This window comes from Epinephelus lanceolatus, chromosome 10 (genome assembly GCF_041903045.1).
Source record: "Epinephelus lanceolatus isolate andai-2023 chromosome 10, ASM4190304v1, whole genome shotgun sequence".
Lineage (NCBI taxonomy): Eukaryota > Metazoa > Chordata > Actinopteri > Perciformes > Serranidae > Epinephelus > Epinephelus lanceolatus.
In genome coordinates, this window is record NC_135743.1 from 44,233,463 (window position 1) to 44,250,421 (window position 16,959).

At 42.7% G+C, this 16,959-nt stretch overlaps 1 protein-coding gene and 1 long non-coding RNA gene across 2 annotated transcripts in view; one reads left to right on the forward strand and one right to left on the reverse strand.

The window, feature by feature from the left end:
- Positions 1-1,445, reverse strand: part of LOC144464539 (uncharacterized) — a 192,894-nt gene extending 191,449 nt beyond the window's left edge. The window contains exon 1 of the long non-coding RNA XR_013492247.1: positions 1,142-1,445. This is a non-coding gene — a long non-coding RNA (uncharacterized LOC144464539). The remainder of the gene's footprint in view (positions 1-1,141) is intronic.
- Positions 1,446-1,914: 469 nt separating this feature from the next.
- The window catches only part of LOC117265029 (IgGFc-binding protein-like), a 187,510-nt gene continuing 172,465 nt past the window's right edge, over positions 1,915-16,959 (forward strand). The window contains exons 1-3 of the mRNA XM_033639411.2: positions 1,915-2,021; positions 8,737-8,793; positions 8,892-9,025. Of these exons, the coding sequence (XP_033495302.2) occupies positions 8,739-8,793; positions 8,892-9,025 (189 nt within the window). The 5' untranslated portion in view covers positions 1,915-2,021; positions 8,737-8,738. The remainder of the gene's footprint in view (positions 2,022-8,736; positions 8,794-8,891; positions 9,026-16,959) is intronic.

The following is a 16,959-nucleotide window of genomic DNA, read 5'->3' on the forward strand; positions in this document are numbered from 1 at the left end:
CATACTGCAGACAACCAAGTCTGATACACAATCCTGGGTCCTGACATACTGTGGCTGGTCCGTGAGGTAGTCCAGGATCCAGGATGTGAGGTGATTAGCCACCCCTATGTGCTCCAGTTTGTCCCTTAGAAGCGCAAGCTGTATGATGTTGAAAGCGCTGGAGAAATCAAAGAACATGATTCTCACAGAGCTTCCGGGCTTCTCCAGGTGAGAAAGAGCTCTATGCAGGACGAGGATGACGGCGTCATCCACCCCAGTGCCAGGCTGGTAGGCAAACTGCAGCGGGTCCATTGAAGGGCCTACTGCGGGGCGGAGACGAGACAGGACCAGGCGCTCCAGAGTCTTCATGAGGTGCGATGTTAATGCCACTGGTCTGAAGCTGCTGAAGTCCTTGGGGTGCGGAGTCTTGGGCACAGGTACCACGCAGGACGTGTTCCACAGCTGTGGTACTCTCCCCAGCCTCAGGCTCAGGTTGAAGATGGTTTCAACTATCTTCCTCGTCTTTATCCTACTCAGCTGATCTCTCACCTGACATGTAGTGAAGGACAAGCTGGAGCAGGGGGGCTGTGTGCTGGGGGGTGGCGGTAATGAGCTGGGGGGTGGTGAGATGTCCAGGGGAGTGGGGGTGGGGGAGGTGTCGAAGCAGTGTGCCAGGAGTGTAGGTGGGGGGGAAGGTGAAGGTGAGGATAAGGGGGGTTGCAGCTGTGATGTCTGGGCCGGGGGAGGGGCAGACTGATCAAATCTATTGAAGAACAGATTCAGATCATTCACCCACTTCTGGTCACCTCTGGCCTGGGAGTCTGGTTGTTTTTGTCCTGAGATGGTTTTCAGACCTCTCCAGGCTCCGCTGACGTCGCTCTGCTGCAGCTGTTCCTCCATCTTCTTTTTATATGCTTCCTTTCCCCGCCTGATGTTTCTCCGTAGCTTCTTCTGCACTGCCTTCAGCTCCTCCTTGTTTCCAGAGTTAAAAGCTCTCCGCTTCTCCTTCAGGAGAGCTTTTAACTCTGGAGTAATCCAGGGTTTGTTGTTGGAGAAGCAGCGTACAGTCCTGGTGGGTACGGTGCTTTCCACACAGAAGTTAATATAATCTGTAATGCATGATGTGTCTGTCAATGTCCTCCCCATGGGAATCGCTGAGTACCTCCCACACAGTGGTCTCGAAGCAGTCTTTCAGGGCCTCCTCGGCCTCCTCAGACCATCTTTTCACAGTGCGGGTGGTTGCTGGTTCTCTCTGCACCAGAGGTCTGTAGACAGGCAGAAGATGAACCAGGTTGTGATCAGCTCTTCCCAGGGGGGGCAGGGGGGATGAGTGGTATGCCTCCTTGGTGTTGGCATAAAATAAATCCAGTGTTTTATTGTCTCTGGTGTGGCAGGAAACATACTGGGTGAAGGTGGGCAGGGTGGTGGAGGGACAGGCGTGGTTGAAGTCCCTAGAGATCAGAAGGAGGGCCTGAGGGTGCTGTGTCTGCAGCCTACTTGTAACAGAGTGGAGAATGTCAGAGGTAAACAGTACACCCAAATGTCCTCAAATCCTAGAAACACCCCTGATGATATGGAAGCCAAGTTATGATGATATAAATATAATAAAAGCACATTTGATAACAGTCTATCTTGCTCAGGGACAAACTGTTAAATAGACTTATGAACAGACTAACACAGCCATTCTGAGGCTGTTCAGCTGGCAGAGCAAAAAGACCACTTCAACAACTGATTTCAAGAAGAGTCACTTCACTGAGACGACAGAGGACAGACAAGGTGAAATGGGAGGAGGAATTAGTGTGGACATTGTCAAACCCTTCCATGCCAGGCCTCCACCTTTCACATGCTCACTGTTATTCCTGCAGGAACCACCCATCAAACACAAACACACCAATATTCAATATGTTTTTCATTCGACCAGAACTGAACGCCAGCTTGTGATTGTTTTTCTGTACATGTGTCTGTATCTGCCCCAGATCCTCACTGATATAAGTGTCAGTTCCTCCTGCCTTCCTCTGAGGACTCTTCATGCTCAGCTACGGGTACAGTATGGCTATCTCTGGTGATAATTGTGGTGGTTGGGGAATTATAATGTGTAAATATTCACAGTAGGAAGTAAAAGAGAAAGTCACTAGAAACTATGACTGTTGGTTAAGAAAAGCCGTTCATCACTACAGGTTTCTATAAAACATGAAACAGTTGTTAAGTTTTGATGTGTTTAAGTGTGCTAACTTTTTTACAAAATTGGCATTGATTCTTATTTCTCCATTATTATGCTTATACAGAGCAGGTGTTATTCAACTTTGAGTGTCCTTATTTGTGTTGTTTGATCAGTTTTTTTTCTTTTCTAATCAACAGTTAAGGAATGACATGCAGCTGACTGTAATTTGACTGACGAGGCAGTTTTTTGTAATTCCCTGTACTGAAACCTCAAACTACTGTACATTACAGATTCATGAGGAAAGTTTGAGAGTTGTAAAAGCTATGGTCTGACAGTTCTGTGGCAAGCTGCTGATAATATCACATTACATTAAACCATCAAAATAACCACTGTCTTCAGCCACCCGTGGTTGTGTTAATGTCAGTACTACCATTATAACTACCCCTTTTGTCTACTACTAATTGTACAGCTACAGTATTACTACTATTACTGATAATGCCTGTACTGCTGCCACTTGAACTAGTATAAGAGCTAATACTAGTTCATTTCTTACTTGGCATAATGCCAATGCATTTTTATTTACAGACTTGTCAAGATGCAAATTTTGCATTCCTCTAATTATGAAATATTGAAACCAGTTTTACTACACGAGTTGCAATTACATGGAAAACACCAAAGGCATTTTGTTGTGTACCATTGCGATTACAATGTCACAGTGATTCATGATTCAATACCTCTATAAGTTATATGATGATTAAAGGAATACTTCATCCCCAAAACTATCATTTGTTTACCAGCTACTCACCCCATACTACCTTAATTTTATGATGAAAATCTGGCTTTTCTTGATTGCCTGCATGCTGAACAAAGAATCCAAAAGTTGAGAAAATTCTTGATGAATTGAAATAAAAGGTCTATGTTTAACCACAGCAAAACTACATCAAAATATCAGTTTACAAACTCTTACACACCTTCTGCAGTATAATCCAAGTGTTGTTTATCCAGACATATTGTAGGTCCAGTCCCATGCTGAAACTTTGAAAATTCAGAACAAATCACCTGTATGGCCGACAGCTTTGCAACTTTCACTAAACTGTAGGCCCAATTGTGAGACACTTTTGTAAACAACAACCTAGTGCAAATTATGAAGTCCATCACTGTTTTTTATCAAAAACTGTTAAACTAATCAAAGCTATCTCCTCACACATTCTTTGCTTGATTCACACCAATATGCTCCTTCCACATTATTGGACTGCCCTACACAATGTGTCAGACAGATTTTCAAATGATCAAAAACTGAGCCCACAATGCATCAAAATGTGTCCTTGTAAACAGTACTGTAAACAGGTACTGCAGATTTCACAAAATAACGCTCCAATTTTCATGAAAACAATATTGTATTGCTGTCAGGGTAGATGAAATGTGTTAAATTACAGATCTGTGTGTGAAAAAACGATTTTTACAATATTTTAAATTCTGCCACCATGTAGCCTATAGCAGTCAATAGAAAAAATGCATCTTTTTTTGTCTTCCTTTTTTTGTCTTCCATTGTGGATCAATCAATCTCTGTAAATTCAGATGAATAAACAGCATTATAAATAATAATTATGATAAATAATAATAATAATAATGATAATGATAGCATTATAATATTAAACAGCATTCCAGATGTTTTCTGTGTTGTCTAGATGAAGTATGCAAATTCTCAGAATTCTGTCTTGATAACTGAATTTTGGATGCTATAGTTTGAAATCTGCCTGCAAATACATGTACAGCTGTTATGCTGCACCCTGGTGGTTGGCTGTATTATAGTGTGAAGTCACCCTGAATTTCATGCTGTGAGGTAGCTTATCTTGATGACAGCTTATCATTAATGCCTGAAGGCTGTGAGTTCAAGTCCTGAGTCGTGCAGATTAAACATGCTTTTGCTTGCTTAGACATTGTGCTGTGTGGGTTAGAAAGACATGATTTAAGTTTGGCAGCAGCAACATGAGTGGCTGAGGGAAATCGTAGCAAAGTTTGATTGGCTTACTAGGAGAGGGAACACCCATAGTCAGCTGAAATGGTGGGAGTGGGATAGAGAGCGAATTGTGAATGAATAAAGCATAAAGAAAGTCTTCCTATCCTCCTATTTCTGCATACTGGGGTCCCTAAACAGTCTTGGGATTGCATAAATTGGACATTACTGGAAAACTGAGACTCTTGTGGATAAATTAGACCAGCTGTATTCATCTGTGATGATGTTAAACCCCATAACTAACCACTTAATTGTAATGAGACCATTTTTTTAATTTGACCCCACTAACAAAAGGACCTATTGTAACCTCTAGGATGATCACAGTGATAATAGGCGCCCAACCAAAATACAATCTTTATCATAGATTTGTGACAAGCAAATATTGCCACACTGAGCTCCACCTCAAAGTAATCCTCAGGTTCCCAGCTTTCATATGGTGTATGCCACTTCTATGTGGCATACTGTTAACCTGCTATCTCCCCCTAAAAATCTGGTGACTGGAGGTGTTGGTATACAGGAAGAAGAGCAGAGGAGAAAGGAAGCAGCCTTGAGGGGAACTGTTGCTGATGGTTTAGGAGTCAGAGACATGAGGTTCATCCCAATAGCCCTCCTTGACTCCTCCGTCCTCTATCCTCGATCACTTGACCCAGAAATCTTGTAGGGCGTCTCAATTCCTTAAATGCACTTGGAGGAGTTGAGGAGAGAGGAGGCTGTCAGCTGGAAGGGAAGCAAGGATATGCGAGTGCAGCCTGCGCGGAAGTCTTTTACTGACTGACACACCCCCGATTGGATATCAGTTATTGATTGGACAATACAGGGCTGCAGCTGATCAGACTGATCTGATAGGCCTACATCACAACTGGAGTTTCATACAGAGTGAAGACAGATAAGAGATTAAACTCAAATGTGTCACTCCCAAGTGATATATATATTATTTGTTCTCTGATTCACCATCGAGTTAAAAATCTGAACAACTAAAGGAAACAAACGACTTTCTTCATTTATTAGAAAGATTTTTTCTCTTCACGATCTGTTATTTCCGTCATCAACTTTAATTATGGGTACAATCAAAGACAGAGGGCTCTAGTTTCGCAGACCGGGCAAGGCGGGTACGCAGCGCACCTGCACTTCGCCAACTGGGTGTTGCCAGGCAGATTTTGCAAGTTTGACATACCATGCGCCTGGCAGCTACTCCTCTTTCCCACCTCCATCCCTCCTACCTGCGCAAGTCGGAAAGAGGGAGGAGAGAAGGCGTGGAGTGGGTTTTACACACATCACACCAATCAAATGAGCCCCTCTCCTCACCCTTAAATGCGCCGCGCGAAGGCGTAATGAGAGTTTACTCAATTCGCCATGGCAGAAGAGAGCAGCAGTGTCAGACAACCAAACTTCTCCCAGGAGGAAACTGATGTTTTGGTCCGGGAGGTCCAAGCTCGCAGTGTCCGAATATACGGAACTGCGAGCAGACCTCCATGGGCTGATGATGCAAATGTAGCCTGGGAGGAGGTCACCACAATTGTAAATCAATGTTGCCTTTCTCTCGTGCGCGCATGCGCTCTCTCTTTCTCTCTCGCAGTCTCACTCTGTTTCTTTTCTTTTGACTTTTCTAAGATGACAGGTGCTGAATATATACTCCCTATCTGATGCTGTGGCTGTTTGTGGTTGGCTGAGAGGAATGTGAACTCATTAATTTGCAGCTGTGTTAATCAAATCAGGTTGGGTTTCCATTACGCGTGCCAAACGTGCCAAACGGTGCCAATCCCCTTTGATCTGACATCAGATGTGACGGGACAGTCGATATAGAGATACATTTATGTGCTGATTGCATATAGTTGCATTGAATAGTGTTTTTTGGGTATTTATTGCATCGTTAATGTGCCTGATATTCTGGAAACCTGCCTGTGAGGTTTTGGTGACATGTGCGCACTGTCCGCCAGTCAGCCAAACTTCGACTTACACCGGCTCCGCTGACAGTAGACCTGGTTTCAGCTGGCGAGCTTTTAGCACACCTTCGGCGAAGCCTTTTGGCACGAAACTGTCACTGCACCAAGCTGGATCTGTCGACACCTCCCCCTGCTGCGCCGCCTAATGTTTCCCTGAAACATTAGGCCTTCCATTATTTCCAGTGTTCAAAGACACCATGGTCATATTCTGGATTATTAAATAATGAACTCACAATCAGAATATCAATAAATACAGATGTAAATAATGAATACATTATATAAACACATTATGTGACTGAGCAGGACATAAAAACAGAATCAAGGTTGTTGTTCATGTGAAGGTGATTGTTAGACAGAGAAAACACTGCTGCTCTGTTACTGATAACTGTATCTGTATCTTTATCATTACGTATGTATATGTAACATTATGAGTGTGCAGCAACAAACAAAAGTTTTTATAGCTGTTAATAATGCCTCCTGACTGCTGATTCAGCTGTAATCAGCTGCTGCCGTCATTAGAAACGGACATCGCTTCACGTGGCGCTTTAGAGGAAACAACGTCTCATTTCTCGAGAGATATAGGCTATCTCCTTGTTCCTTCTTTCCTCACATCTCTTTCTGGCATTTCACCCCCGTGTCCTACAAGGGCGGAGCTAAGACGCGAGGAAGAGACGCGAGTGAGGGAAACTTGGATGCGAAATCTATGATCTACCTGCAGGTGGAGTTGGGCATGTGCAGCTGGGACAGCTTGTCCTGCAGCAGAGACAATATGATAGTTTTGAAGGCAGAGCTGAAATCCACAAACAGGATCCTGGCATAGGTGCCTGGGGAGTCCAGGTGCTGCAGGATGAAATGGAGGGCCATGATGACTGTGTTGTCCCGGACAAGATGCTTGAAGGTCTCCATAACCACAGAGGTCAGGGGGATGGGTTTGTAGTCGCTAGTCCTGTGATCCTTGTTTTTTCTGGGGTTTGGGATGGGGATGATGGTGGAGGTTTTGAAGCAGGCTGGTAGGTAGCATGTCTCCAGTGAGGTGTTAAAGATGTGTGTGAATGTGAACACAGGAGACAGCTGATCAGCACAGAGCTTTAACATGGAGAGAGAGACAGAGTCTGGCCCGGTTGTTTTGCAGGGGTTCTGCCTCCTGAAGAGTCTGTTAACATCACTCTCTAGAATAGAGAGGGTTGTCAGTGTGGTGTGGGAGAGGAGGGGGCCTCTGGGATGGTCAGTTGCGGGGAGCCACAGGTTCCTGCTGAGGTGGGGAAGGAGGAGAGGGAATTAGACCAGAAGAACTAGAGGAACTATCCTATTTTCTTTCAAATGGTAGAAGTCATTCAGCTGGTTTGCCAGGCACATGTTGTAAATGAAGTTGAAGGTTTTAGGTTTACAGTTGGTGATCTGTCTGAGCCCCTCCAGACAGAAGGATAATCACTAGCTGAAAACTGCTGTTGGAGTTTCTCAGAGTTCAGTCTTTTAACTTCTCTAACCGCCTTGCTAAACCTTTTTGTTTACATTTTAAAAACAGATTGTGGCTTTGAAAATATTTATCTTAACAGTAAATAATGTCCATAAATGTGTGAGTTACACCTTACTGTTTTGTTTGTTCAGCCTCCTGCTTTGACTTTGTTTGTGTCTCTCCATCAGCACATTACATTAACCAGCTACATCATTAAAACACACACACACACACACACACACACACACACACAGTAATAATAAAAATCTGCATACCTCATAACACTAGGTCTAGCCCCCACCTTTTTTGTCATGCTGAAACTATAGCCCTGTTTCCATCAAACACTCTCTGACTCTGGTATGGTAATATTAGAATCAAAAGTAACCCTTCAGACATGGTACCTTGGAAGAGGTCGCACGCCGACATTTTCCAAACAAAATAGAACAGGCTGCAGTGAGAGTCTCTCTTGATGGGATATTTAAAAAATAGTGGGTTTGTGCATTTAGTCCTTCTCAAGCAAGTGCAGGGGTTAAGTGTTGCCAGAAAACATTGGAACGACACTCTGACAGTGGCTACATAAGCCCTAAGGAAGAGTGACCGATCAATGACCAATCAATGGACTGCAGTGTTTCTAGCTCCATCTTTTAGTATGTGTGCTAGGTACCTTAACAGAGGGGTGACCAAAAATGGGGAAGGTAAGGAACTGTTCCATTTGTACCATCCACAACTTTTCACAGTGAGAACACAAAAAATGCATACTGAACTGAACTGAACCGTACCAGACGGCTTGGTGGAAAACAGGCTTTTGCAGGACCTCCTGCCTGTCCTCCCATTATTCCTCTCATTATCACTCCTAAGTCTGTCCCTCCCTTTCCCCTTGTTATGCTTTTGATATAAGGTATGTATAAATAGGCTACTTAGGAATTGTTTGTGTGCTGTCATATTGGAAAACACTGAAAACTGGACAATGAAACATGCCAGTTTGTGTTTGGAAAGTATGCAGTTTACATAATGTTTAACTCTATGTATAACATTATTTAACAGTGATTGCAAGGGTTTTTTTTTTATTCATTTAGTAACATGTATATGGTTTAAATGATTTTTCACTATTGTGTATCTCTCTCTCTCTCTTTCTCTCTTTCTCTCTCTCTCTCTCTCTCTCTGTCTCTCTCTCTCTCAGCTATGGAAATAAAGTCTCTCGCTGTGTGTTTGGCTGTTTGTGCTGCAGTCTTGACAGGTAGTACTGTAGGGGGCCATCAATATTAACATTGAGTATTAAGTCTTAATCTTTTGCTATACTTTATTTTATTTTCAAAATCTCTCTCTTCTCTTTAGTATGCCATGGCTGTTCTACAGGAAAGGAGTTCATCACGACATTTCTTCCTAATTATCAGCGCAATGCTGGAAAAGATCACAGACTCCATGTTGTTCTGACTGCTCAGGACTCTGAAGCCAATGTTCACATCCAGGTGAGAATTATATTTTTTAGTAAATGAAGGGGACAATGCCGTATGCAGTATACAGATGCCAGCAGCTCAGCAAATACAAATATAACAGTGAAAAGTAAATTCCAATGGAGCAGAAAAGCCAATTGCGTTCACTAAAGAAAAAAATCTCAGAATTAATGTTGTCATGGCCAGAATTACCAGAATTTTAAACTTCAATACAATAATAGTATGAAACCAGAAAAGTGCATTCAATAGAGTGCAGATCTCCACCAGGCAGCTGCGCTAGCCCTCCTCTGAGCTGACGGAGGCAGTGTTTCAGAGTGTTTCAGACAGTGGTGTAGTCTAGTTTATTGCAGTGAGTTTACTGCAATGACCCACCTGCCTACCTTTGATCTATAGCAGGGGTCATCAACTAGATTTGTCCAAGGGCCAGAATTTTTCTAAGTAGACACTGTGGGGGCCAGACTTTCAAATTGTATGTATAAACAGTTTGATGGTGTAGAGGACAGCATAATTATTGGGTGGACCCTGTAAGAGAAAATGAGAGAATAGGCTAATCATAATAATCAGAGGTGGACTGTAGCATTAGGTTCCCAACTTAAGGGGCCCAAAGAGTTGTAGATATTTAATGATATTTAGATCTGAAAAATACTAAATCATGTTACTATTGTAACTCACTGTACCCCAAAATAACTTCAAAAAGGCCCTCAATGCTTCCTTAAAAAAGCAACTTATACATGGCAACTTATGTAACTTAAATACTTAAGAGGAAAACATTGTAGCATTACATTTACCTGACAGATAAATGTTATTGGTTATGTTGCAGAGTCAAATTTTCCCTAAAAGTAACAGTTAAAAAATGATAATTTTTTAATTATTATCTATTAAAGTAGCCAGCATTTTATAAAGATTAAAAGCTCCATCTTGAATAGAATTTAAGTAAATGTAACTACATTGTGCTGACACAACCTCTCCTGACTGCAGGACTTTGACTTTCACTTTTGCTGTGTGTTATTAATAGGTTTACTGAAGAAAAAAAGTTGGTGAGTCGGTAGGCTGTTGGCAGGCTGTTGGCTGTCGGTAGGCTGTTGGCAGCTGTAGATCTTCATCTACAGCTGCCAACAGCCTACCAACATTCTCAGTTAGGAAAATGGTGAAAATAAGGCAAAGCAGTTTGCCTGAGGCCCCAGGCCCCCAACCTACTAAATTCACCCCTGGTAATATTGATGAAAGCACAATGCAGAGCGGCTGGATAAGACACAGAGCGATGTGTCCTCATATTTAAAAATGATTCCATCCAAAGTTTGACTAAAACAAACTAAACATGGTAGTCTGTAGAAGTCTAAAGAAGTCACTTTCCATCTCTGACCATGTGAGTGTTTGTTAATTCAGACACTTTGGTGCTGTGAGGAAAAGCTCTGCTGTTTACAATTTCTCCATTAGCATTTACTATGGTGATGGAAATAATAATCAGGGCTTCCAAGTGGGTAGAAGGTGGGGAGAGATGGCAGAACGGGGTGCATCTTCCACCAGTTAGGGCTTACATGGATGACATGACACTGGTAACCACAACAATGCCATGTACAAAGAGGCTACTAGAGAAGGTAAATAAGAACCTCAACTGGGCCAGCATGAAGATCAAGCCTAGAAGTCTAGAAGCATCTCAATACATAGAGGGAAGTTAAGTGATAGAAATTTTGTCATAGATGATGAGGAAATCCCAACAATAAGGGAAAAGTCAGTAAAGAGCTTAGGTAGGTGGTACAATGTGGAGTTGAATGATGAGGAACAGGTGGTGAAATTTAGAAAAGATGTGGCTGAAAGATTGGATAGAATAAATAAATCAGAACTTCCAGGAAAGTTGAAGTTGTGGTGTTTGCAGTTTGGGCTATATCCTAGGTCAATGGGGCCACTTTCAATTTATGAAATTGCAATATCTGTTGTGGAGAGAATTGAAAGGTCGGTTAGCTCCTATATTAGGAAGTGGTTGGGCGCTCCTAGGTGTCTAAGTAGTGTTGCATTTATGGAAAAGGGATACTTCACCTGCCAGTATCTAGTTTAACAGAGGAGTTTAAATGTACCAAGGTCAGGACAGAGCTGTTGTTATCTGGGAGTAAGGTTCCAAATGTGGTTCCAAATCCAACCAAGGGGAGGAAAGTGAACCCAAGGTCGACAGTTCAGGAGGCAGAGGCAGCTCTTAGGCATGCAGACATTGTAGGTAATGTTCACTTTGGCCGGGGAAGCCTGGGGCTTGGCTCAGGCAAACCGGTATGGAATAAAGCAGGTCCCAAAGATAAAAGAAAGCTGGTTGTGGGACAGATAGGTACACAGGAGGAGATATTAAGGGGTGCAAAGGTAGTGGCCCAAGCTAAGCAGGGACAGTGGTTGAATTGGGAAAGTGTAGAGAAGAGGAAGCTTAGTTGGAGGGACCTGTGGAATATGGAGGAGAATCGTATTAGATTCCTGGTAGGGGCTAGATATGATGTGTTACCAGCCCCCCAGAACCTAAAACTGTGGGTAAATGGAAACCCATCATGCCCATTGTGTTCAGGTACCTTAAAGCATATTTTGTCAGGCTGTAAAGTTAGCTTGTCACAAGGTAGGTATACATCAATCAATTCAATCAATTTTATTTATAAGCCCAATATCACAAATCACAATTTGTCTCATAGGGTTTTACAGCATACAGATAAGGATAAGGAAAAACTCCACAAAAAACCCTTTAACAGGGGAAAAAAAATGATAGAAACCTCAGGAAGAGCAACTGAGGAGGGATCCCTCTTCCAGGATGGACAAACATGCAATAGATGTCATACAGAACAGATCAACATGATAAATTAACAGTAATCCGTATGACACAATCAGACAGAAAGAGAGACAGAGACAGAGAGAGATGCAGGACAGACGGTAATGACAGTAGCTTACAACAACATAAATGAAAGTAATAATATTATAATAATAATTACGGCTATTGTGGTACAATACATTGAAAGTATATATTAATATATGATAGTATACATACAGTACAGGCCAAAAGTTTGGACACACCTTCTCATTCAATGCATTTTCTTTATTTTCATGACTATTTACATTGTAGATTCTCACTGAAGGCATCAAAACTATGAATGAACACATGTGGAGTTATGTACTTAACAAAAAAAGGGGAAATAACTGAAAACATGTTTTATATTCTAGTTTCTTCAAAATAGCCACCCTTTGCTCTGATTACTGCTTTGCACACTCTTGGCATTCTCTCCATGAGCTTCAAGAGGTAGTCACCTGAAATGGTTTTCCAACAGTCTTGAAGGAGCTCCCAGAGGTGTTTAGCACTTGTTGGCCCCTTTGCCTTCACTCTGCGGTCCAGCTCACCCCAAACCATCTCGATTGGGTTCAGGTCCGGTGACTGTGGAGGCCAGGTCATCTGCCGCAGCACTCCATCACTCTCCTTCTTGGTCAAATAGCCCTTACACAGCCTGGAGGTGTGTTTGGGGTCATTGTCCTGTTGAAAAATAAATGATCGTCCAACTAAACGCAAACCGGATCGGATGGCCTGTCGCTGCAGGATGCTGTGGTAGCCATGCTGGTTCAGTGTGCCTTCAATTTTGAATAAATCCCCAACAGTGTCACCAGCAAAACACCCCCACACCATCACACCTCCTCCTCCATGCTTCACAGTGGGAACCAGGCATGTGGAATCCATCCGTTCACCTTTTCTGCGTCTCACAAAGACACGGCGGTTGGAACCAAAGATCTCAAATTTGGACTCATCAGACCAAAGCACAGATTTCCACTGGTCTAATGTCCATTCCTTGTGTTTCTTGGCCCAAACAAATCTCTTCTGCTTGTTGCCTCTCCTTAGCAGTGGTTTCCTAGCAGCTATTTGACCATGAAGGCCTGATTGGCGCAGTCTCCTCTTAACAGTTGTTCTAGAGATGGGTCTGCTGCTAGAACTCTGTGTGGCATTCATCTGGTCTCTGATCTGAGCTGCTGTTAACTTGCCATTTCTGAGGCTGGTGACTCGGATGAACTTATCCTCAGAAGCAGAGGTGACTCTTGGTCTTCCTTTCCTGGGTCGGTCCTCATGTGTGCCAGTTTTGTTGTAGCGCTTGATGGTTTTTGCGACTCCACTTGGGGACACATTTAAAGTTTTTGCAATTTTCCGGACTGACTGACCTTCATTTCTTAAAGTAATGATGGCCACTGGTTTTTCTTTAGTTAGCTGATTGGTTCTTGCCATAATATGAATTTTAACAGTTGTCCAATAGGGCTGTCGGCTGTGTATTAACCTGACTTCTGCACAACACAACTGATGGTCCCAACCCCATTGATAAAGCAAGAAATTCCACTAATTAACCCTGATAAGGCACACCTGTGAAGTGGAAACCATTTCAGGTGACTACCTCTTGAAGCTCATCGAGAGAATGCCAAGAGTGCGCAAAGCAGTAATCAGAGCAAAGGGTGGCTATTTTGAAGAAACTAGAATATAAAACATGTTTTCAGTTATTTCACCTTTTTTTGTTAAGTACATAACTCCACGTGTTCATTCATAGTTTTGATGCCTTCAGTGAGAATCTACAATGTAAATAGTCATGAAAATAAAGAAAACGCATTGAATGAGAAGGTGTGTCCAAACTTTTGGCCTGTACTGTATGTGCCAATAATCATGTGTATAATAACAGTAGAAGTATGACTAATGATAACAGCAGCAGCAGGAGGCATCTGGCAGGACCACGGCAGCAGCACAACCACACAAGTCACACTATCCAGGTAGAGCTTAGATCGGGCCCAAAAAATTCAGCCCGACCCGGCCCAAGCCCATGCATGTCATGTCCGGGACTGGCTCGGCCCATCCAATTAACTGTAATTATGGGCCCGAGCCCAATTTAAACCCGACATTTTTCGATAAGTTGGCTGTTATAATTAACGTTAAGGACAATCTAAGCTCTATATCCAGGCACAGTTAACCTGCAAGACAGTAGAGTACAAAGGCTCCGGAGAAGAAGCCGAGTTAGTGACATGCAGTACGGCTGAGTTAGCAAGATGCAATAACAGGACATGAGTTAGCAAAGGGGGGAGAGAGAGAGAGAGAGAGAGAGAGAGAAGGAAAGAAGGTGCTCGGTGTATTATAGGAGGTCCCCCGGCAGACTAGGCCTAAGTCAGCCTAACTAGGGGCTGGTACAAGGCAAGCCTGAGCCGGCCCTAACTATAAGCTTTATCAAAGAGGAAAGTCTTAGGAGAGGAACCTGATAGCTGAAGGCTCTGGCTCCTGATCTACTTTTGGTAACTTTAGGGACCACGAGTAATCCGGCATTCTCAGAGCGCAGTGTTCTAGTGGGATAATATGGCACTATGAGCTCTCTAAGATATGACGGAGCCTAACCATTTAGAGCTTTATAAGTTAGGAGTAGGATTTTAAATTCAATTCTGGATTTTACAGGGAGCCAGTGCAGAGAAGCTAAAACAGGAGAAATATGATCTCGTTTCTTAGTTCCTGTTAGTACACGTGCTGCTGCATTCTGAATTAGCTGGAGAGTTTTTAAAGACTTATTAGTGCTACTTGATAATAGGGAGTTACAGTAATCCAGCCTAGAGGTAACAAAAGCGTGGACCAATTTTTCTGCATCTTTTCAGGTCAGGATAAATGAGAATTAAAAGACAAATCTTGGTCAAATATTGCTCCGAGGTTTCTTACGGTAGTGCTAGAGGCCAGAGCAATGCCATCTAGAGAAACTATGTCATCAGATAAAGAGTCTCTGAGTTGTTTCGGGCCAAGAACAATAACTTCAGTTTTGTCTGAATTTACGTAACATAAGGAAACTGGTGCTCATCCAGGTTTTTATGTCTTTAAGGCAATTATGAAGTTTAGTTAATTGATTAGTTTCTTCTGGCTTCATCGATAAATACAGCTGAGTAACAATGGAAATTTACAGAGTGATTTCTAATGATGTTATCTAAAGGAAGCATATATAGAGTGAATAGGATTGGTCCGAGCACAGAACCTTGTGGAACTCCAAAACAAACTTTAGTATGCAAGGATGATTCATCCTGAACATGAACAAACTGAAAACAATGAGATAAATAAGATTTAAACCAGCTTAGTGCAGAACCTTTTAAGCCAATTAAATGTTCCAGTCTCTGTAGCAGAATTTGATGGTCAGTTGTGTCAAATGCCGCACTAAGATCTAATAAAACAAGTACAGAGACGAGTCCTTTGTCTGATGCAATCAGAAGATCATTTGTAATTTTAACTACTGCTGTCTCAGTGCTATGATGCACTCTAAATCCTGACTGAAATTCTTCAAATAAATTATCATGGAGAAAATCACACAGCTGGTCTGCAACTACTTTCTTTGAAAGAAAGGGAAGATTAGATATTGGTCTATAGTTATGGCGACCTAACCAAGTGTTGAAAAGTTTAGCTGCAGGCATCGCAGGGAAACAAAGACAGGCAAATTCAGAAGGTTTTAAGAATAGGAGTTTAGCAATTCAGTTTGTCCATGAGCGGGAGAAATACAGAAGTGATAAGTTAGTAAGGAGGTAAGGGTGTGGCCGCCTAGAAGGTGCTTGTGATTGGGAAATGCAAGTAGATTTAGGGGAAAAGCTTGTTGCTCCCCAGGAAATAGTTTGTACCAATCAGAGGCCTGACATAGTGTTGTGGTCAGTGAGTCAACGGATAGTTTATTTAATTGAGCTAACAGTTCCTTGGGAAGACTCAGTGGAAGAAGCCTATGAAAGAAAAAAGCTTAGATATGCAGACTTAGGAGCAGAAGCTGAGCAGCAAGGGTGGAAAACTAGGATTTGTCCAGTGGAAGTGGGGTGTAGGGAATTCATAGCAAGATTGGCTGTCTCACTCCTGGGGGAACTTGGAGTGCGGGGACAGAGTTTGAGGAAGACAGTGAAGGAAATGTCAAATGAAGCAGCTAGATCTAGTCAGTGGATTTGGATGAGGAGGAATAATGTCTGTTGGGGGCCAGCAGGGGGATCTACTAGGTAGGGTACATAACTCCTTGAGATCAGGTGGAGAGATCCACCAATCAGTCCTCTCAGGAGAAAATCCAGGAAGAGGAAGGTTATTTAAGTGTGGGAGTGGCCTATTTGAATCCCTTTTGTTTGAGACCATGCTGCAAGGTGAGTTTGTTTGCTGATCCTGCGAGTTAATCTTTTCTATTTCCCTTAACTTTAGCTTATATTGGAGTTATGATATGTAGCGTGTGAAATAGAGTAAGGTGAATGTGCTAGGAAAGGTAGTATCAGCACGGTCAGTACCTGGAGCTTGCATAAACAGAGCCTGGGTTTGTTGAAGGTGGCAGTGCTGCTTGGACTGTGAAAGCCTGTGAGTTTATCTTCTCTATCTCCCTTAACTTTAGCTTATATTGGAGTTATGATATGTAGCATATGAAATAGAGTATGGTGAATGTGCTAGGAAAGGTAGTATCAGCACGGTCCCTACCTGGAGCTCGCATAAACGGAGCCTTGGTTTGTTGAAGGTGGCAGTGCTGTTTGGGCTGAGAAAGCCATGTGTAATGTAAGGTAAAGGAGGCTGTTGGGTCGGTGCGGGGAGCAGTGAGAGCTGGCATTAGGGGAGTGTCTCTGGGACGCCAGAGATCACTGTCTAGCCTCCTGGAGGTGTCGTGGGTCCAACTAGATGAAACACTGGTGAAAGGAGGTTCCCACCTGATGACCCCAAAGATGTGTTAGTTATCACTGCTCATTGGTCTGTATAGTTAAGCCTTGCCATAATAGCTTATCATAGAGCTTAGGAGGTTATTCACTGAGCGCTGATCCTTTATCTAGAGCACACATTTCTTGTGTTTGTTTGAATTCAGAACTATTACTGTATCATAACAAATACCATTACCATGGTGTAAAATTACATACACCATGGAAGAAGATAGAAGATTTTGGTTACACCTCACCCCTTATTTGTTGCATGCTTTATTTTGATACCTAGGGAC